Below are 21,054 nucleotides of genomic sequence, written 5' to 3'. Positions count from 1 at the left end.
CAACACATATTTATAATTTCATACATTCAGCTCAAATAAATCTGCTCCGGTAAACGACCACGTGACCTCATTAAGAATTCAATTACCTACCTGTACCTGCGCGTCACGTGACCAGCACACCTCCGCGCGCACTTCCGCGGTCGCAGGCTTCCCGGATGTCGCGTTGTTTTTAAACGGGCTCGTCGGGAGGAGGCGGAGGAGTCGGACCGGTCCGGCAGGTTTCCAGCGGGGCACAGCGGCGCAGGCAGCGGGGGCAGGAGGGCGGGGAGCCGCAGGAGGATCGTCTGAAAGCAGGAAGGAGAAGACAACATGGTGCGGTGACCCAGCTCCCGGACACCGACTGACAACGAGGATTCTTCCGATTATTCGATAAAAACCGAGCAACACATCAGGTGAGAACCGTTCATCGTCCACACGAACCCGAGAGAGAGAGAGAGAGTTTAAACTCTAGAAACACCTGGAGGAGGATCGGAGTTTCACCTGAGCTGCTGCTGCACCTCCTCTTTTACCCTCCGTCCTTTTCAAATGCTCTGACATCTTGATTTAAACGCGTTGAAATACAGTTTTACTCTTTTCCCTTCAGTGTCGGGTCAGAAAGTCTCACAGGAACCTGCAGGTTTCACAGTGAAATACTGGAAAAGCACGTAACACGTCTGAATATGTAAGAATAAAGTGATTGAGGGATTTACAGAGGACGAATATCAGTAAATATAGACACGAAACAAAGAGTTAAAAACACCTGGAGGAGGATCTGTGTTTCACCTGAGCTCCTTCACCTTTCCTCAGTATTGAAATCCTGTCCAGAACATTTTTAAATTTTTTTTATTTACACACTTGCACATTTGACATTGTGAGAACTTTGGCTTTCATCCCAACGTTTAGAGTCTAAACGTTGGGATGAAAGCCAACGTCTAAAACTCAATCTGATGCAACAGACTTCTTCTGGAGAACTAGTTTGGAAAAACTTCTCATATTTCGTCTCAGCGATCAGAGAGGGTGGAGGAAATAGTACAAACACCTCTCGGTCAATTCAGGTCAACAGCAACGAGCTGCAGCCTCCATCGTGATCATCACGTTAAATCAACACCTCGTAAACTGTGGTGACGCTGTGGGATTTATTGCTGCATTAAACTGTGTTGTTGAACCAGCTGTACCTAATAAACTGACTACATTAGGTGATGAGGAGCCGTGATCACCTCCTTCACCTGAAATCCTTTGTAGGAAATATGAGTTTTCACGAAATTTCACGCAAAATGCATCCATTTGATTCTTTTTATTAAAGCGTCAATCCATTAATTTCTGTTTCCAGTTTCTCTCTGTAAGTTTATTATCCAAACCGATGACTTTATGTAAAGATGGACGACACGTCTCCACCTTTTGTACAAAAACGAAGCCAAAATATCTCGTATGCAGCTGCAGCCATCTTGTGCTGGGACGTCATGTACAGACGTGGTATGTACAGTAGAGATCTCGAAGTGGAGAAGCGACGCACGTTGGTCGTTTTATCACGTTTTTATCAACAAAAATAACAAATCAAAACCAAACGTGGATGTTTTGGCTTCTTTTCGGGAGCTGTTGTGTCGTCGGTCTTCAGCAGAATGATTGATGGATACTTCCGATCAGATAAGATCGTGTGGATTCTCAGTCACACCCTCTCGCTCTCAGCTGTTGTGTCTGAACACAGTGACGCCTGCCGCACGCACGCATCAAACCCAACTCCGTGTTTCTCCATAAACAAGCAGAGAATCTCTCCTTCTGCAGACGAGACACATTTTGAGTCCTTTGCTTAGGGAAATGTTTGCCTCCTCATGGAAATGGTCGACCTTGAAAACACTGACGGAGAATTTGAATCGTGACGTCTGAGGCAAATGGAGGGAAGGTTGAGCTGAGGTGAAGGCGTCACTGCAGCTGTTTTAAACCTTCGGATGTTTTCCATACGGACGACACGGTTGATTTCCTGTTTTGAAAAGTGTCGTCACGTCTTCGGGTTCCTTAGCTTCATTTTGCATATTGTGAAAGGATCAGTTTCTTCTTGACCTGGTGCCGAGACTTTTGTACCAAGAGTCGACCACGAACTACGCTCAAGCATTTTCTTCACGTAGTGGGAAACATTCAGATGTTCACTGAACTCCGGAGGATATTCGGACGTTCTTCGTAGGGGCTGTATGTGAGATCGCAAATCTGGCTGGTTCCCTAGTTAAAACCTCTGCGATTGAAAACGTAAAAAACAGCAGAATTGATTTGACATCCCACCCCTCGTTTGAACGCTCCGGAGATTTCTGTGTTGTTGTGACTGCGTCTGAGCGAAGAATCTCTCGAACTCAGGAGAAAGTCTGGACCAAGTTCTGCTGGAGTTCCTGGTTCTTTGTTTCCGAGACACATGAACGTTCAACTTGTTTCTCATGAGACCGAATCAGCAGGAAAATGTCATTGTTGTCTGTGAAGGTTTGACCCGAAAGTGTGATGACGTCCTCGTCTTGCATGAACCTCTAACTCAGATACAGGTAGGTGCCTTGCTCGGGGGCTCTGGCAGTGTGGGATGACATGTTGCAGTAGTAGCTGGTGTCTCTGGAGGTTGTTTGTCTGGACTCCAGCTGTGAGCAGAATACTTTAGAATCCCAGTGAATTATTAACCTTCAATAAAACACACGTGCTTCTGTTAATATCAATGTGCACCAGTTGTGAAACCAGTAGTAGATTAATTGTTTTGTCTGTAATCACTCTTGATGTTCAGGATTATCCCAGATCAACGTCATCCTCGGTGTTTTAGTTGTAAACTGAACGAACAGGAAATATGAGTAGAAGTGTTTCTCTCTGTCATTTCCAGGGGGCGGGGCCTGAGTGGCACTGGCCTCGGCTGGAATGTGATTGGTCCCTGAACTTGTTGGTTGACACTACAACCTGAGACATTTGTCCTATTTAAAAAAAAACAAACAAAAAAAACATGTGTCTTATTTCCCCCAGTTTAAAACACTATAAATTAAGTAGAAATAATTTGTTAAATGTATTGACTCGTGTCTAATATGTTTTTACTCAACGCTTTGGAGCCAATGGCAAAATGAGATATGACTTTACTGAATAAGGAATTGTACTTGGATATTAAACATGTGCTTGGCCCCTCTGTTTGTTATGTGGCCCCTGAATGAGGAGAAATCCTACATCCGCCCCGGTTTCTACAATGATTTATAGAAGTTAACAAACTCCCAAAGTAATTATCATTAAAGCCACATGTTCCCTTTGTAGAATAAAATAATAGTTGAGCTAATTATTATGTGTCCAACACAGTGTTGAATGAGGATGGAGCTCAGTTTCAGTTTCACTTTATTAAATCCAGCAGAGAACAGACCCCCCCCCATTGTTCTTTTCTCTTCTTCCTGTCCATCACAGACGTCGGCTGGAACACGTTCCCCTCAGGTGCTGCAGATCTGGTCTCTGGTCTCGCCCGACCGGGGGAACTCAGCCACAGACACAAATACTTCACATTTCAGTGTTTCCTCCAACTCAGGCTTCAGTCACAAGCAGGTTCTCATCCTGAGAAACACTTCATAGTTAAAATTCCATTCACAGGTTTTTTTTTTCTGGAGGTTTCTGCTCAATTTATCACTTTGTGCTCAGGACACGTCAAATGTTTGGTGAAATTTGGCAGAAGGATTTGCTTGTGGATTTGTTTAGGACCAATACTGATATCAGGGAGTAAGGAATTTCCCATAATACATATTGTTCTGTGTGTTAAAACAATTGCTAATGACCATGTTGTTACGATTTAGAAATGTACTTGACGCTGATATTTTTTCCATTTAAACATGAAGTTAATTATAAATAACTCTTGTGTGTGTGTGTGTGTGTGTGTGTGTGTGTGTGTGTGTGTGTGTGTGTGTGTGTGTGTGTGTGTGTGTGTGTGTGTGTGTGTGTGTGTGTGTGTGTGTGTGTGTGTGTGTGTGTGTGTGTGTGTGTGTGTGTGTGTGGCTCTGGTGGATTTATATGCTCTATAAGCGTTATTCTATTGTTGGGATATTTTATTTTTATTCCATTTTATTAATGGTGAATATTTTTCAATTTTCAAACTTGTAGCATTCTGAAGTGGCTTTTAACAAATATAATAATATTACAAATATAATTCTTGAGATTTAAGTGACACACCAGGAGAAATAAAAGACTTTTATTTTCCTGGAGGCCTCGCCTCCTCCGAGAGCTGAACCTCCTCCCTCCTCTCAGGTTTCACTGTTGTGGCTCAGGTATGTTCTCCTCTGTCCCACTGCCTGAGCCCCTCCCCCCCCGCCCCGCTCATTGTTGTTGCCAAAGCGACGCCCTGGCCCCGACATCAAAAACCTGTTCTCCGGGATGGGTGAACCTCGCTGTCCTGCTGCCGCCGCCACCACCGCAGCTGGGCCTGGGATTGGTCGGTGGCAGAATGGCGAGCGTTCTCAGGGGAGAAGCCGTTGCAGTTGTTTTTAATGAGGCTGTTTACAGGCGCTTGTGCATGTCTGGGGAAGTGTTGCACAAACGTGTTGTCAAACTAACTTTTTAATTTACTTCAATACAATGAGCACTTCCTGTTTTTAACCGCCCCTCCTCAGGTTCAATTAATTCCTCTTATAGCAGCCGCTCTCTAACCTAATCTTTCAGGCTGCTGTTCATCCCACATCCACACTGTGTTTGTCACATCTACTCCAGATGCACCCGGCGTCCACACAAGTTCTAGAGTTTGAAACACTGCTGGTCCCGTTTCAGTTTGAAAGCTCCGGGACTGCGTTTCAGTCTGAACGAGCAGAAACTGAGATGTTTGGAAATTCATGGATCTTGATTAACAATAATATTTAGAGTTGATATCTATGAGTTTGTGTAACTTGCTGCATCTTGATTAGATTTAAGTGGCTGTTGACTCTGTGTCATTCTCCCTCTGATATGAGTTTATCTTTTGTTTCTTGTTAAGAGTTCGTCACTCTGCTGCCTGATCAGCTCCTTTAAACCTTTCTGGATTCACAGAACCCTTGTTTGCTTCGTTCTTCTTCCCACATGAATCAGATTTCACATTCATTCTCCTCCCTGCAGCCGCTCTGCGCCGCCCCCCCCAGGAGGGGCTGGGGGGTGAGATTCTATCAGTTCAGCTTCATGGTTTCTCGTCTCTGTTCGCCCTCTGGAGTCTGATCAAATTACCTGATTGTTCATTTGGGTTTTTGGGTCCAATATGTGCACCGACTCTGTTAAAATGAAGAATACAAACACATCGTACAGGTAAACATTTTTTTAATGTGGACAAAAGTATTTAAACTAAGAGTTTAACTGCAGCAACAGGTGAAAAGGATGAACTGGGTGATTTTCACACTTCCTATCTGAATTGGCACATAAAGGAATGAGCACATTAAAAACATGTATTATTACTATAATATACATAGATTATTTTACTTAGTGACTAATTATTTTCTCATTTAATCACTTGTTTATTTGGACTAAACATCATATGGTTACATTTCTAGTTTTTCCTGTTTAAAACCTCAATGTTATGACCTTTACGGGCTGTCTGTATTATTAGTCTCCCTGGCGTGCCGAGCATTCCTTCAGTTTCCTACGTTTCTAAAGGAGCGTGTGAACGAACGCAGCTGACGTTACGTTGAGTCTTTTTTTTAGGTGTGGTACGTTGTTCTGCTGTCGGATGACGACAGTGTAGCTGACAAAACTCTGAATGAAGATTGGTTTTCAGGTGAAGACGTGTGATATTTAGATTTTTCCCTCAGTGCAGTCGAGACACTGAAACCTGACGTTCGACTCGTTGATCTTTTTGAAGTTTGGGTAAATTTCCTCTTGTTGGACGTTTATTGTGTCTGAGTCAATGACTTAAAGACACGGACGTCCAAACCAAACACACAGTCGTTGATTTAACTGTAGAAACTGCTGGGAGTTGATTTGTCTTGTTTACACCTTTTCTCTCTCTCTCTCTCATTCTTTCCCTCCCCCTCCTCGCCGAGCCTTCCTGTGCAGACTTGTGTGACCACCCAGAGCTCATTCAGTCAAACCGCAGTTTCTTCAAATGACGTTTGCTTTAAAACTGTTGGTTGAGAAACAGTTAAAGTAGCACAAGGTCTAATATCGACTAGTAGGCTCATCTAGGCTCAACGTTAGATATACGTGGACGGAGCCTTCTGTCCATACTCATTATTAAATTCATTGGTATTTGTCTACATCTTCTGAAAGCTGATGGATACAGATGAAATGGAGAAGTACCACCAGAAATCATGGGGGGGGGGGGGGGGCAGTGTAGCCAACAGCAAATAATGTATTTAATGGCCTCAAACATCGAAGCAGCACAATGAGCCTTTACAATGGTTGAAACTTTACTGCAAATATGGATTCAGGTTGTGAAACGTTGATGATGCACACAACACAACACACAGGCTGTGAGGACGGAACATGGGTGTGTCACATGACCACAGACACACACAACTACATGAGGTGTTTGGTCATTAAACATTAAGCTGATGGGGAAATGCCAAGTTAAACACCAGGAGCAGTTAGACGGGATTTCCCACAAGACATGTTCATTACATCACTGGTCACCGGGGGGGGGGGGGGGGGGGGGGAGTGATCATTGAACTGTTGGACTTTAACTTTCTCTAAAACCGATAATAACATATGAATGATGTGTTTTCAGGTGTATGACAGAGATTATTACTCATGTTCACAGCAGGTTAGGACTCGTGGAGCTAAATATAACGAGGATTCAGTGAAGAACTGACAGTTTAGAAGTGTTTTCAATAGTGCGCTTCACGAGATGAACGTTGCACGTATTGATCCGCTGAAACTCTTTTGGTCTTTTCTCAGAAATACCTGAGGTGCAAAGATGAGTCGGCGGCGTGTGGACTCCCAGGGGTCCCTGGCGCCTGACGATGAGGTCATGCCGTACAGTGACGATGAGACGGACGATGAATTGGAAGTGAGCTCTGAAGAAGAAGAACCCGAAGCAGAGGCACCAGGAGTCCCACAACCTCCGGTAGAAGCCAAACCCAGTGGTGAGTGTCCAGAGAAACACCTGTGATGCACAGCTGAGCACAAAGGGAACAAACATGGCTCAGTCAGAAGAGATGGAATAAATATGAATTCATCACATTCTGAGGATTCATTTAAGAATGACTGTTTTTGTTTTTCAGAGATCGGCTGGAAGGTGAAAGCCAACGACCGACCTTACCACCACCTGCCGGAGTTCCAGAAGAAAGTCTTCCTGTGCATCAAGAAAAGCAGATACTCTGTAAGTTCACGTGAAGAAAACTATTTATTATTAGGATAAAGTTATCATGATGACTTTTCTTCTGTTGAAACCATCCATCAGTCGTTAGATCCAATTTCAGCCTTTTGATTCAGTTGGTTTCTAAATCAATGAACCTGCTCTATTAATATCTTCACGATTTAAAACTTCCTCGAGAGATGATGAGATAATTGGTCCAATTACTTGATGCTGAAATATAAACTTACTTTAATAATCTTGGTTGTATTCTGTATCTGAAGGTTGATTATTAAAGGTATTTGAGGGGTTCAGACAGATTAAAGTTGAATATTTAACATTTCCTGAGACGATAATAAGAAAAGTGAGTTAAAGCATCAACGAGGAAGTGTCCTGTTTATCTGATGCGTTTCCTCGTGACGTCACTTCTCTGTTTCTGCTGACTCATTTCCATCAGGGCTCCCTGAGCTGGTGAAAGGTCGTGTTTAAATATGCAACCACCACGTTAATGCTTCAGTTCTGCTGTTAAATGATGATTAATTATGAATGGGGATGAAAGGTGAGACGAGGAGGAAGCTGTACTTTCTGTAAATCTTCAGTTTGTCTCTTCCACCTGTGGAGTTAACGTCCTGTGAGGTTCTCTGTCTGTGACGTGAAGCTTCAGCTCGCTGCTCTGATGCTTCAACCCTCTGGAGTGACTCAGGGACTCGGATCAGTGCGTTTTCTTTGTTTCTGGAGCTTTTGTGTTTTCTCAGCAGAGGCTGAAACCCGATCGTCCGGCAGGTCGACCTGTGTCTCACTCAGAGACACATAAGACACATAAGACACAGTGGGAGGAAGTGGAACTGAAGCCGGGACACGTTTCGAACCACTTGAACTTTAAATTTACGTCAGACTCAAAAAGTTTGAATTGATCCTCCTTGTTTTTCCTGCTGATTTAGTTTTCATTATCTCCACAGGGAGGTCGTTTATTTAACATTGTGAAAGGGTGGTTCTCTTTTTTCGTTGTTGACATTGTCATCAATTTCCCAGACTCTCACCTTTATTTAACCAGGACGTTCCTGTTGAGATACAAAATCACTTCCTCCTGGAGTCCTGGTCCAGATGAGCAGCAGATAAAATAAAAGATTCATATATAAATAACAAAACTGCTAATAGATGCAGTAACATGCGGTAATGGTAACCACGGCCGACTTTATGCTAATTATTTCTGCCGCTGTGTGTTTCTCTTGCAGGGAAACGACATCAAGACGTACAAGTACAACGTCTTCACCTTCCTGCCGCTGAACCTGTACGAGCAGTTCAAGCGAGTGGCCAACCTCTACTTCCTGGCTCTGCTCATCTTGCAGGTAGAGAAAGAAACGTGTACGACCCGAGTTCTCATTCACAGAAAAACACAGATGATCAAAAAAAAACCCCACCATGTTTGTTTTTCTGTCAGATTATTCCAGACATTACCACTTTGCCCTGGTACACAACCCTGATTCCTCTGGTGGTGGTGCTGGGGATTACTGCCATTAAAGACCTGGTAGACGATCTGGTAAGAATCCTACACGCGTGCACGGTTCTACGTATTTTAAGCAATAAATAGAAATGGAGTATGAGAAGTTTACTGACGATTCACGCTAACGAAATTGTGTTTCTCAGGCGCGACACAGGATGGACAAGGAGATCAACAACAGGAAGAGCGAGGTCCTGCTGGACGGCAGGTTGGAACTCATGTTATATTCTTTAAATTCCCCCTCGTTAAAGACTGATGCCGACTTCAGTTACTGTTCAGGTGACGACGTACAAACGATTTTCTCTTCTTCAGGTTTGAGGAGTCAAAGTGGAGGAACATTGAAGTCGGAGATGTGGTTCGTCTGAAGAAAAACGACTTCATTCCGGTACCTGGATTGTTCATTCAGAGAATCGTGTTATACATTGTGTTGTTGATCACTTTACTAACGTGTGTTTCGTCGTCTCCAGGCCGACATCCTGCTGTTATCCAGCTCCAACCCCAACAGCTTGTGTTACGTGGAAACAGCCGAGCTCGACGGGTGAGAGTCCGTTTAACTTTCCACCTCTTAAACCGAAGAAAACCTCAAAGGAGACACGCACTGATTCTTACTCGTCTCTTTTATTGTGAATATGAAAGTTCTGTAAAGTTAAAAGCTCAAAGTCTGGAGCTCCTGAAACACTTCAGCTCCATCGTCACATGACATAAGATTCAATAATATAAAATACTGGAGACACATATCTTCTAACAACGTGTAAAGCTGCTCAGGTTTGAACTGTAATATCAACGTGATGAGTAGTTTCCACGGCCGGAGACCTCTGTGTTTGATCAGTGGTTTCATTAAGCGTTCGGTCAACACTGATAAGAGGAAGGCAAATGTGTAAAGAGCTTCTGAAGAGAGAAACATCGGCCTGTGACCTGCACCAGACCTTCTGCCATTAGGTGGGAAACGCCTTAAAGAAACACTCAGGTCTTTACTGATGGAACCTGTTCACATCGAGATCAGCATTCAGCTCATTTAATTATTAACAGCTGTGTTTATATATATATTAACACGTAGAAACAAACGAGTCACGATGCAGGTTTTATAAACTTGACTTGTGTTTGAGTTTCCCGAGGTTGTGTTCTCCTCGGCAGTCGTTTCAGTCTCTTGTGTTTTCACAGAGAAACGAACCTGAAGTTTAAGATGGGTCCCAAAGTGACTGACGAGAGGATGCAGGAGGAACAACAGCTCGCTGGGTTCACCGGTAATAAAACTACAAGATGTGAAACTACTTTTCATTTATCAAAATAAAAAAACACATTTCTATTTTGAAATTGGAATAGAAAACATAATTTTGTCAAGATATAAGTTAACGATGCTGTGTCTATTAAGAGGAACAGAAAATAACATCCACACCACAAATACAGGAACTTTGTCTTTCGGTGCCAGTAAATAAATAAATAATCTCTCTCATTTTGATAACGTTTGTAGTCACAGATAATAATTAAGATAAAGTCTGTTTGCTTGGTGAAGTGTGTGTTACGCAAGAGATTCTCAAGCGTGTTGACTTATTTCATTTTTAAGATGAGAAACAATTACGTAATCCTTTATTATTAAGTGTGGACGGCAACTAGAACATTTTATTTCATAATTTTAAGGGGTTTTTGTTTAGCTTTTAAAATGTATGAGAGGAATATTCTTGATTTTCATCATAAATATTCAAAAGGAAGTAATTTTGATTAAGTTAAACTCGTGTACGATTTGCCACCTAAGTGTTTATTTAATTTATATTAATATGGAGCCAGTTATGTGTTTGCAGCTCTTGACTCCAAGACAATAAAATGTAATCGTACTTTTTATACCGATGTTTATCTCTCAATACTTTGTAGCTCCACTTATTCATGCTTCCCAGAGGATGAACCCCTTTCTGAACAGTTTCTTACTCTCTGACCGACTCCGTGTGTCCGTGTCTCCGTCGCAGCTCTGATCGAGTGCGAGGAGCCGAACAACCGTCTGGACAAGTTCATTGGGACGATGACGTGGGACGGCGAGCGTTACCCGCTGGACCTGGACAACATGCTGCTCCGCGGCTGCAAGCTCCGGAACACGGAGGTGTGCCACGGCCTGGTCATCTTCGCAGGTGTGTGTGTGTGTTCAGATAAAACAACTTCTCACTGGCATTGAACTAAATGAGATTATAGACAGTTAATCCGTATTCTCACTGTTTTGTTCGTCGTGAAGGTGCCGACACTAAGATCATGAGGAACGGGGGGAAGACGAGGTTCAAGAGAACGAAAATCGACGAGCTGATGAACTACATGGTTTATACAGTAAGTTCAACGAGTGGTCGCATCATCAGGAAACAGTTTCAGTGTCATTAAGGTCACACATGTCAGCAGTGATTTATATTATTAGATGTATGTTACAGAATAAACTATACAGAAGAGATTTGTTTATATTTTATGTACGTAATTCAATTTCTAGGAACCATTGTCCCTCAGCGTGTGTGTGTCTTGACCCTTGACCCTTGACCCTGTAGATCTTCGCGGTGCTGCTCCTCATGGCGGCGGGTCTCGCCATCGGTCACAGCTTTTGGTACGAGGAGATCGGCCAGGAGGCGTGGTATCTGTTCGACGGCAAAGACCAGAGCGCCTCCCACAGAGGCTTCCTCAGCTTCTGGGGTTACATCATCGTCCTCAACACCATGGTGCCCATTTCTCTCTACGTCAGGTCAGTAAAACACACGTTCACACACACGGTTAAAGCTTCACACGCTGGTGAAGCTTTAAATCTGCATCATGACTCACAGGATTTAGCTTTTTTACAAACCTGTAGATGTTTATTGTGACTTGAGGAAAACCCAGAGCAGCTTCAGTCCAATAAGAGAATTCATGCAGGAGCTTTGCCTCAATGAGAAACAGTCAGAATCAGTTGTGTTGTGTGTTTTGCTTTGTGTTCAGTGTGGAGGTGATTCGTCTGGGTCAGAGTAAATTCATCAACTGGGACCTGCAGATGTATTACTCAGAGAAGGACACTCCAGCGAAGGTACAGAACCAAAGATTGAATACTTTGTTTTCACTTTTTGATCCAAATGTTGTTGGTTTTTTTTACTAGGAAAGAAATAACAGAACAAATAATTAATCTTCCTGAACCATACATGATTTCACGGTTCATTGCAGCAGCAGTTATTTAAAAACAATCTTTATTTATAGGAAAATGTTAAAAACAGGAAAAACCACACGTCATGAATTACATATTATTGCAGATGAACTTTTAAAAGATGAATCTGGGACAGAACAATAATAGTAATACGATAAAACGTACAGCAATAGAATAAAACCTGTATTAGTAAAATGTACAATAAGAAAACTAATTTAGAAAATATAAATATAATGTGAAATTTGATTGAATGTCTCTGGTTCCTGTGCAGGCTCGAACCACCACCCTGAACGAGCAGCTCGGGCAGATCGAGTACATCTTCTCCGACAAGACGGGAACTCTGACACAGAACATCATGCAGTTCAAGAAGTGCACCATCGCTGGACGCAGCTACGGTACCGACCCGACCGGCCTCGTTTCACACTGACGTACAATCACACTCCTGATGCACGTTTCAAAAACCTTGCTCTGTGAATTAAACCTGTGATAAACGATGCAGGAAGAAGGTATGACACAGGTTGTGTTCATGCAGGAAGTAGAGTTGTGTATTTACCGTGACATCACCGTGGAAACTGGTTCATTGTCGCCGCAGTGAGAGCTGGACGTTCGATACGAGCAGAACAAACATGGAGGAGTTACACAACGATGTGTGTTTGTATTGCAATTATAGAGTTTCGGTTCTTTACAGGAAAGAACAAAGGAACAAAGCAACAGCATGAAGTTAAATAATGAGACGCACACGGAACTGATGTGAAACATAACTGATAAAGTGCAAAGAATAAAACGACTCAGGGAAAAAGTGAAACCGGAGGAAACTCGTACAATTATGACCTTTTTTTTTCTTTCTGGTGATGTCTTCAGGGACTCCGACCACAGCTGAGGGGGTGACGCTGGACCGAGGACGGGTGAGACATCAAATACACTCATTTAGAGTTTCACAATAAAATGGCCGACATGTGACTAAAGTTAGTTTGAGCTTCGTTTGTAGGAGAATAAATTATTACACTTGTTATAACTCGTTTTTATTATTATATTTCTTCAGTCGTGTACTATAAACTACATGTACTGGTGCTACTGGTCTAGTTTAGTATGTACTTGTATAGTATAGTATACTAGTGGTGCTAGTATATAATAATAGTATAGCTTAAAATATACATACACAACATATATATTTATATGTATAGAATACTAGTACTTATAGTATGTAGTGTACTAGTATAGTAAAGTGTGTGTGTATATAGTTTGTTGGACTAATTCCCGACTGTCCCGTCTCTCGTCAGCCGGTCGACTGGAGCTGGAACCTTCACGCTGACAAGAAGTTTGAGTTCATGGATCATTCGCTCGTCGCTGTCGTCCGATCCGGGAAAGACAAAGACGCGTCGGAGTTCTTCAAGCTGCTGTCGCTCTGCCACACCGTCATGGTGGAGCACAAAGACGGTAACCACACACGACCTGGGCTGTGATTGGCTGTGGCACCTGTCAGTCAACCTTTTTAGAACTAAGGACCGGTCCTTAACAGATGCATCAAACAATATATCTGTTGTATTCATTTCCAAATAAATCGGCAGGTAATGAGCTCCGCCCCTCTCTCAGGTGAACTGGTGTACCAGGCTGCGTCTCCTGATGAGGGCGCTCTTGTGACAGCCGCCAGGAACTTTGGCTACGTGTTCCTGTCCCGAACCCAGGACACCATCACCATCAAGGAGATGGACCAGGAGACGACGTACGAAATGTTGGCGCTGCTCGACTTCAACTCGGACCGCAAGCGCATGTCCATCATCTGTAAGAGGGCAACACACACACACGCGCGCTAATGTTCAACTATCTTTACAATAGAATATTCAATTTCAGTTTTTTTAAATGAAGAAAAATTGTCTCTGATTTCAGCTTCTTAAATGTGAGTATTTTCTCCACAGTGAAGTAAATATCTTTCTTTCTTCTCTCACAGTGAAGTTTCCCGATGGACGTATTCGTCTCTACTGCAAAGGAGCAGACACGGTGATTTATGAGCGACTCTCCCCCAACACCAGACACAAGGAGAGCAGCCAGACTGCTCTGGATGTGAGTTCACGTTATTCTCATTTAGACCGACGAGTTTCACGGCTGCAGGATGTTGTGTAGGAACGTAAACGTGCGTGTGCGTGGTTCTCGTTGCAGAGCTTTGCCAACGAGACCTTGCGGACGCTGTGCCTGTGTTACAAAGACATCAGCGCGTCAGAGTATCAAGCCTGGTCCAGGAAACACAAAGAAGCCCAGGTGTCCATGAGCGACCGAGACGCCGCCCTCGACCACGTGTACGAGGAAATCGAGAGCAACCTCATGGTGAGAGGGGAAACCGCCGAAATACAGAATGAACTTAAATCCTTAAGAACAAGTTTGGTTTCCGTGGAGAAACTGGGGCCTTGAGGTTCAGGGGGAAATGAGAATGTTTAGACAGAACTTAAAAGAAAAAATTATGAATTTTAATAATAATTAAAATTATTTTCAAATAAAAAGCTGATTGGGGCGACGGCCATCGAGGACAAGCTGCAGGACGGAGTTCCTGAGACCATCGCCATACTGGCCAAGGCCGACATCAAGATCTGGGTCCTGACCGGAGATAAGAAAGGTAACGACAACAGAGGAGAGTCTATTCCCAAGATGCTACAAGAAAATATAGAATACCACTGAAAATACCAATGGTTTTAATGTTTTTCCTCCAGAAACTGCAGAAAACATCGGATATGCTTGTTCACTGTTGACAGACAACATGGAGATCCACTACGGAGAAGACGTCAAGTGAGTTGATTCAAAACGTCACAACTTGTACAGAAATGTGATCAAAACATCAACTAGAAAAAGCACCAGGACCAAAGTTTGCTGTTTCCTGCTGTTGGTTGAATTCCCTCCTCAGCAGCCGGGTCTCAGCTGCGTCCCAGGATCACAGGTTATTAATGAATTCCTCTGTTTCCAGTGAGAAGCTGACGATTCGTCAGGCCAACAGGAGAAACCAGCCCTCAACTCACCGGCTCAACAAAAAGAAAACTCCAGAGCCGTTCTTCACCGAGCCGGGGAAGAACGCTCTCATCATCACCGGAGGATGGCTGGTGAGTTCCCTTCAAGACTAGATCTGGTTTTCTCACCAGCCAACATGGTGGATCGTACTGATCGCTTGTGTTTTTCACTTTCTTCACAGAACGAGATTCTGTACGAAAAGAAGAAGAAACGCCGTCGTCTGCATCTCCGTCGTCTCGGGAAGCGGGCGGCTCCCAACAACCCTCAGGACGGACAGCCCAACAACGACCGGGAGAAAGAGATGAGACAGGTACAAATTCAGATCTGAACATGGAACGTTGTAAATGCTCTAAACGTTGAACAGACGATGTTGTAAACGATAACGTGTTTGTCTGTAGATGGACTTTGTGGACATGGCCTGTGAGTGCGAAGCCGTCATCTGCTGTCGCGTGACGCCGAAGCAGAAAGCCAACGTGGTGAGTTTGGTGAAGAAGTACAAGAACGCCGTGACGCTGTCGATCGGAGACGGAGCCAACGACGTCAACATGATCAAGAGTAAGAACAGGAATGAATCCGTGCTTTGTCCTGAATGTTCCACGAATCTCCTCTAACCTCTCTGCTCGTCGTCCGTCCAGCTGCAGACATCGGCGTCGGGATCAGCGGCCAGGAGGGGATGCAGGCCGTCATGTCCAGCGACTACGCGTTCGCTCAGTTCCGTTACCTGGAGCGCCTCCTGCTGGTGCACGGGCGCTGGTCCTACATCCGAATGTGCAAGTTCCTGCGTTTCTTCTTCTTCAAGAACTTCGCCTTCACTCTGGTTCACTTCTGGTACTCGTTCTTCAGCGGATACTCGGCTCAGGTCAGCGGCGAAACCTAAACATCGGCATCATGTGAATGTGTGTTCGACATAAGTCCAGTCCTGAGTGTAAATATTCTTTAGTATCTTAAAGTTAGTAGATTGAAAATTTAACTTGAATTTGATGCACGAAATTGACCAAAACAAAGCAGTTCTTATATTTATCTTTGTTCCTGAACAGGAGCTGTAGGAAAGGAAATGAGATTATTAAAACAGGATGTTCTCACGTCTAATTTTAATAGTTTTCAATGCGTCCAGGGTAAAAGAAGTTTAGATTTTTCCATATTTTAATAGTTTTACGTTGAAGTGCGTTCTCTTCTCCTATTGGTCAATAAATAGAACAGTTGCAGACGCCATTCATCTGTTCGGTCGGGCCAATCTGGTTTTATATCTAATCCCATAATGCATCATGTTTTTACTGATCTCTGTTGTGGTGTCTGCAGGTCGCCTACGAAGACTGGTTCATCACCCTCTACAACCTGTGTTACAGCAGTTTACCTGTTCTACTCGTCGGACTCCTCGACCAGGTAAAAAACACAAAACACTTTGTGTGTGTGTGGAAAAGGAGAGAAAAGTAAAACTCATCCAGATCCTCCTCCTCCTCTTCCTCCTTCCTCCTCCTCCTCCTCTTCCTTCTGCAGGACGTTAATGACAAACTCAGCCTGAAGTTCCCGAAGCTCTACCTTCCCGGCCAGGCGGGGTCGATGTTCAACTACAAGAACTTCTTCATCAGCTTGTTCCACGGCATCTTCGTCTCGCTCATCATCTTCTTCATCCCGTACGGGGCCTTCCTGCAGACCATGGGGCAGGACGGAGAAGCCCCCTCTGACTACCAGTCCTTCGCCGTCGTCACCGCCTCGTCACTGATTTTCACCGTCAACCTGCAGGTTGGTCACATCCTGTTTTATATTCTTCATTCTTCTTTGAATCAGAAATAAGACGTACGATACAGTGAGGAATAGAAAAGATACATTTATTCTATCGCTGACCTTGACCTCTCGTTTTTCGTCAGATCTCTCTGGACACCTCGTACTGGACCTTCGTCAACTGTTTCGCCGTTTTGGGCAGCATCGCCATTTACTTCGGCATCTTGTTCGACATCCACAGTGCAGGGATCCACGTCATCTTCCCCGCGATCTTCACCTTCACCGGTCAGTCAGCCAACATTCACATTGTGTTACGATTGAAAGGCTCCAGCGTTTGCTAACAGAGAAAGTAAATTGTCAAACAAAGCCACACCAGCCTCTTCACTCCTCTCTGACGTGTGTGTATTGTACGTTTTGTAGGTGTGGCATCAAACGCCCTGCGTCAGCCTTACCTGTGGTTGACCATCATCCTGACTGTGGGCGTCAGTCTGCTGCCCGTCATCTGCATCCAGTTCCTCCATAAAACCATCTGGCCGTCTGTTGGAGACAAGGTGAGACCTGCAGGAAGTCACGGGTTTGATTCCCGGCTGGTGGGACCATTTACAGTGTCTCTCCCTTGCTCTCTCACCTCGTGTCCCGTCTCTTCTGAACTGAATCTTTCGAAATTAAGAAATTTTAATCAAATTAAAGTAAAACGTCTCCAATTTAACTTGAGTCTTTCTCTTCGTCCACCAGGTCCACAGAAACAGGAAGCGGTACGAGATGGAGATGTTGCAGGATGAGAAGAAAAAGCCGCTGCCGGCGTTCCAGCGTGGCCAGCGTTCCCGTCGCTCCGCCTACGCCTTCTCTCACTCCCGGGGCTACGCCGACCTCATCTCGTCGGGGCGAAGCATTCGGCGGCGAGCACCAGCCCGGGGCGGACCCCAGGACAGCATCAGGGAGTTTCCACAAAGAGAGGCTGAAAACATCTGAGGAGCGGGAGAGGCGGAGCAAAGGGTCGGAGGAGGGTTGTAAATATTTGGGATTTTCATTTTTATCTGTGGAGTCGCAGCTGAATCGGTCGACGACGGGACGTCTGCACAGAAACAACAGCCTGGACCCAGTCTCGTCTTTAATTCTTCCCTCGGGGAAACTCCAGCACTTTACGAGGGGATGAAACAAACGTTGCCGCCTCCTAAAGTCGCTCAACTTTTAGAAACGAAACCGGGAGCTTCTGTACCACCGACCGGATTTGCAGAAAGTCCAATGAAGCGTGTGACCTCGACTCCGGTTCCTCGTCTTTGCACAGAAGCTCACAGAGAAGAAAACGCTCAGCGAAGAGACGCCCGCCGTTCCTGGGGTCAAAGTCGTGCAGTTGACTGTGACTGACAATGTTATTACTCAGGATTTTTAATAATCAAAGCCTTGTTTTTAGTCCTTTTTTTTTTTTTTTTTGCCGCTTGTGGAGACGCTGTGATACTTTTAAACGTTCAGTTCTTGCCCTGATGTCTGCACAGCACTTGATATGATGGTGTTTTATTAAAGTTACCAAAAGATTCCAGTTAATTTGTCCGTTAGTCACATGAAATCTGAAGCTCAACATGTCAAAGGATCCTCTTTTTAATGTTTTATTATGAATCATGGTGGGACCTGATTATACCGGATGTTATAAAGTGTCTTTAATTTAAAAATAAATTGTGAATAGTGCTGTTTTCTCCTCTGCTGTGTAGAAGTGGCCTTACAGGCGTCGACTTCGGCCTCGTTAAACGTTCCTCTGTCAAAGTTGCATCTTCTTCATGTTTCTGTTCTTCTCCTAACGTGCTGTAAACAAACACTAGCACTCGATTGTCACCCCCCCCCCCCCCCACACACACACACACACCAGTGTCTAAACTTAAGTGCTTCTTACTTCTAAAGGGGAAAGTTGGTTTATCTTTTTTTTTATAAACATTTGTTCTTTCTTTTCTCTCCTCAGAATTAAACCACACGTTCAGTAGCTCGTTAAAAATTGGGATTACTTTGTGTGTGTTTGTGTCATTGGTTGTTTACACTGTACCCAAGAAGACAGTTGTCACGTGTGTGTGTTTGTGTTTTCTTCTTCTCTGCTGAACAGTGCGAAGCCAAACCTGACACAGCTCTGACTGTCACTGTGTTTTCTCCCCTCACGCTCGTGCTACTGTTTTTATTCCTGAATGAATGGAGTCTGTGACGCTGTCCATGGAACCAGCAGCAGCTCGGCCTCTGATGGGATTTTATCTTGTGGTTAATAAAAAGCCAACGGCACATTTAGCAAGTTTTTAACTTTATTGTGGTGACTGATTTATATACATTCTATATGTTCCTCTATATATATAACAGCCATAAATACTAAAATTACATACAATCATGGTAAAAATCACTAATACTAAAGATGTATGAATCTAATATATAAATACTGACAGACTGGTTTTATATTAACAATTTCACACACAATCTAAGGTTATGAGGTAGAATAAGGATATTTGTAGAGATAATACTTATTTTTATATATAATACATCCATAAATAATGTTAACAGTCTAGCCTCGAAATATTTACAGGGCTAGTAGACTATACACATTAAAAACAACAGTATCACTCATTACTTATTTCTTGTCACTAACTGTCTCATGATGATGACGTCAGGTGAGCTGAGGTCAGACGACAGGTGAGGTCAGAGGTCACGTCAGTGGCCTGAGGGGGTTTTAAACATCCGGGGAACTTCCGTCAGATGGAGAAAGACTGAAAAATTTAATAATATCAGAGGAAATAAAATTCATCTCCACTTGTTTGGCTTCAAAAATCCGCTAGTTAGCTTTAGCAAGGAGCCTGGAGAGGAGGATGCTAACGAGGCTAACGATGCTAACAGCTACATGCTCACCTGCCGGTCACAACCGGAACTTCACACCGACCAGGACCCCACACACCCGGGACAGACCCGGAACAGACCCGGGAGAGACCCGGTACAGACCCGGGACAGTCCCGGTTCAGACCCGGCTAGCAGGTTAGCAGTCCCACTTTAACTATAACTTTATTCCTGTAACTTTTAGCTTGAACAACCTCAGCTAACTTTTTTATTCAGTTAACTAACAAACAGTTTACGTTGTTTTTAGCTGTTTCAACCTTTCAGGACACAAGTTTAGTTCTTCCTGGGTTTTATATGAATATTTAACATTGTTTGAATTAGCTTTTCATGTCATGTATGAATATTCATATTTTAAAAACATATGTTATGTGACCCATCTGTTTTTAGTAGATTTCAGTGCTTCTTACATTGTGTGTGAATATTAATATCTTAAATCAATCAATAGCTTCTGTGTCATGACTCTAAACCAAGGCTGATCTATATAAACAATACATTCCTCTTTCTAGTAGATTCCAATGCTTCTTATATTTTATATATTAATTATATATTGAAATAATATGATTTCTTGCATCAGTGTTCATGTCATGTGACCCACGGACTCTAAACCAAACCTGAATTGTATCATTAGACTAGATAAAGATCATAAATCTCAACTTATTACAGTTGGTTTCATTAATTGATTATTATGCTCAGAACTCACCTGAATAAGAGGAGGCAGTACTGTCTCCAGCCTCAAGATGTCGCTGCAGGACTGTGTGTGTGTGTGTGTGTGTGTCAGTGTGAGACTCATCTCATGGAACCAAAACATCTCACTGGTCCCACAGCTTCTCAGACTGAGGCCTGTTCATCACCTGATCTGCTTCTCTGTCTTCTCCTGAGGAGTCAAAGCTCCACACGACAAATCAGGATTCTGAACAGAAGCATCTTTTATTCATTTAAACTCACACGGTTACTTTTATTCTGTAAACCATGAATATTTCCTTATTTGAAGAATTTATCCAATTAGCATCATTTCAGCTTCAGGATCTTTAACATATAAAACATCAAGCTTCTATACCGGCATGTGAAATATGATCATGTGTGCACCTCTTAAAAATTAAAACTTTTATCCATGAATCTGTCTCTAAATGCCCCCCCTCCCCTGAACCACCACATTTCTCTGACAGTATTCTAAGTTAAAAATAAATAAGCTGCAACTGATTCAGGATTTAGAGAAAAAATTATTATTAAGTTTTGCATGTTAACTTTTTCTTTAAAACCTGAAGAGACAGAAATACATTTAGGAATAAATAACCTTTATAAAAACCAGGTGTTGAAGTTTGAGAAGGTTTTATTGTGGCAGAAAATACTGCTTCTTTTTTAACAATATTAATATTAAATTTTATATACTTGGAGGTTAATACATTTTTCTGTGGTGCGACAAACTCCAATTCATTCAGATTTGAGTCTTCATGCAAAATACAATATTAAATCACACCTAACCAGCCTCTTTATATGTTTCACATCCATCAAAACGTTCCAACAATGGCTTTTGTTCTGAAAATCAATCCTGTACAAGCGCCACCAGACGCCAGTGAGGCTGTAAAAGTTTAAATTTTGTTTGATTCATCCGTACAACCA

General features: G+C 43.2%; 1 protein-coding gene across 1 annotated transcript; it reads left to right on the top strand.

The window, feature by feature from the left end:
- Positions 1-105: 105 nt before the first annotated feature.
- atp8b1 (ATPase phospholipid transporting 8B1) lies at positions 106-18,258 on the top strand. The gene is made up of 30 exons (XM_034601497.1): positions 106-392; positions 6,820-7,007; positions 7,146-7,243; positions 8,452-8,565; positions 8,658-8,756; positions 8,864-8,925; positions 9,030-9,102; positions 9,185-9,255; positions 9,879-9,961; positions 10,679-10,837; positions 10,939-11,027; positions 11,237-11,427; positions 11,658-11,742; positions 12,128-12,251; positions 12,718-12,761; positions 13,137-13,293; positions 13,450-13,638; positions 13,805-13,917; positions 14,014-14,178; positions 14,353-14,464; positions 14,559-14,634; positions 14,810-14,942; positions 15,032-15,160; positions 15,249-15,405; positions 15,486-15,709; positions 16,150-16,233; positions 16,348-16,593; positions 16,719-16,857; positions 16,993-17,123; positions 17,308-18,258. The coding sequence occupies exons 2-30, from the start codon at positions 6,839-6,841 to the stop codon at positions 17,542-17,544; spliced, it is 3,753 nt and encodes a 1,250-aa protein (XP_034457388.1). The 5' UTR covers positions 106-392; positions 6,820-6,838; the 3' UTR covers positions 17,545-18,258.
- Positions 18,259-21,054: the final 2,796 nt, after the last annotated feature.

Source organism: Hippoglossus hippoglossus, chromosome 12 (assembly GCF_009819705.1).
Source record: "Hippoglossus hippoglossus isolate fHipHip1 chromosome 12, fHipHip1.pri, whole genome shotgun sequence".
Taxonomy (NCBI): Eukaryota; Metazoa; Chordata; class Actinopteri; order Pleuronectiformes; family Pleuronectidae; genus Hippoglossus; species Hippoglossus hippoglossus.
The sequence above is the reverse complement of the archived record's forward strand: the minus strand, read 5'-3'. Positions and strand labels throughout refer to the sequence as shown.

Coding starts and splice junctions, on each gene's coding strand:
- atp8b1 (XM_034601497.1), top strand. CDS start 6,839: ATGAGTCGGCGGCGTGTGGACTCCCAGGGGTCCCTGGCGCCTGACGAT. Junction 16,594..16,718: donor TTTTCACCGTCAACCTGCAG/GTTGGTCACATC, acceptor GTTTTTCGTCAG/ATCTCTCTGGACACCTCGTA. Junction 17,124..17,307: donor GGCCGTCTGTTGGAGACAAG/GTGAGACCTGCA, acceptor TTCGTCCACCAG/GTCCACAGAAACAGGAAGCG.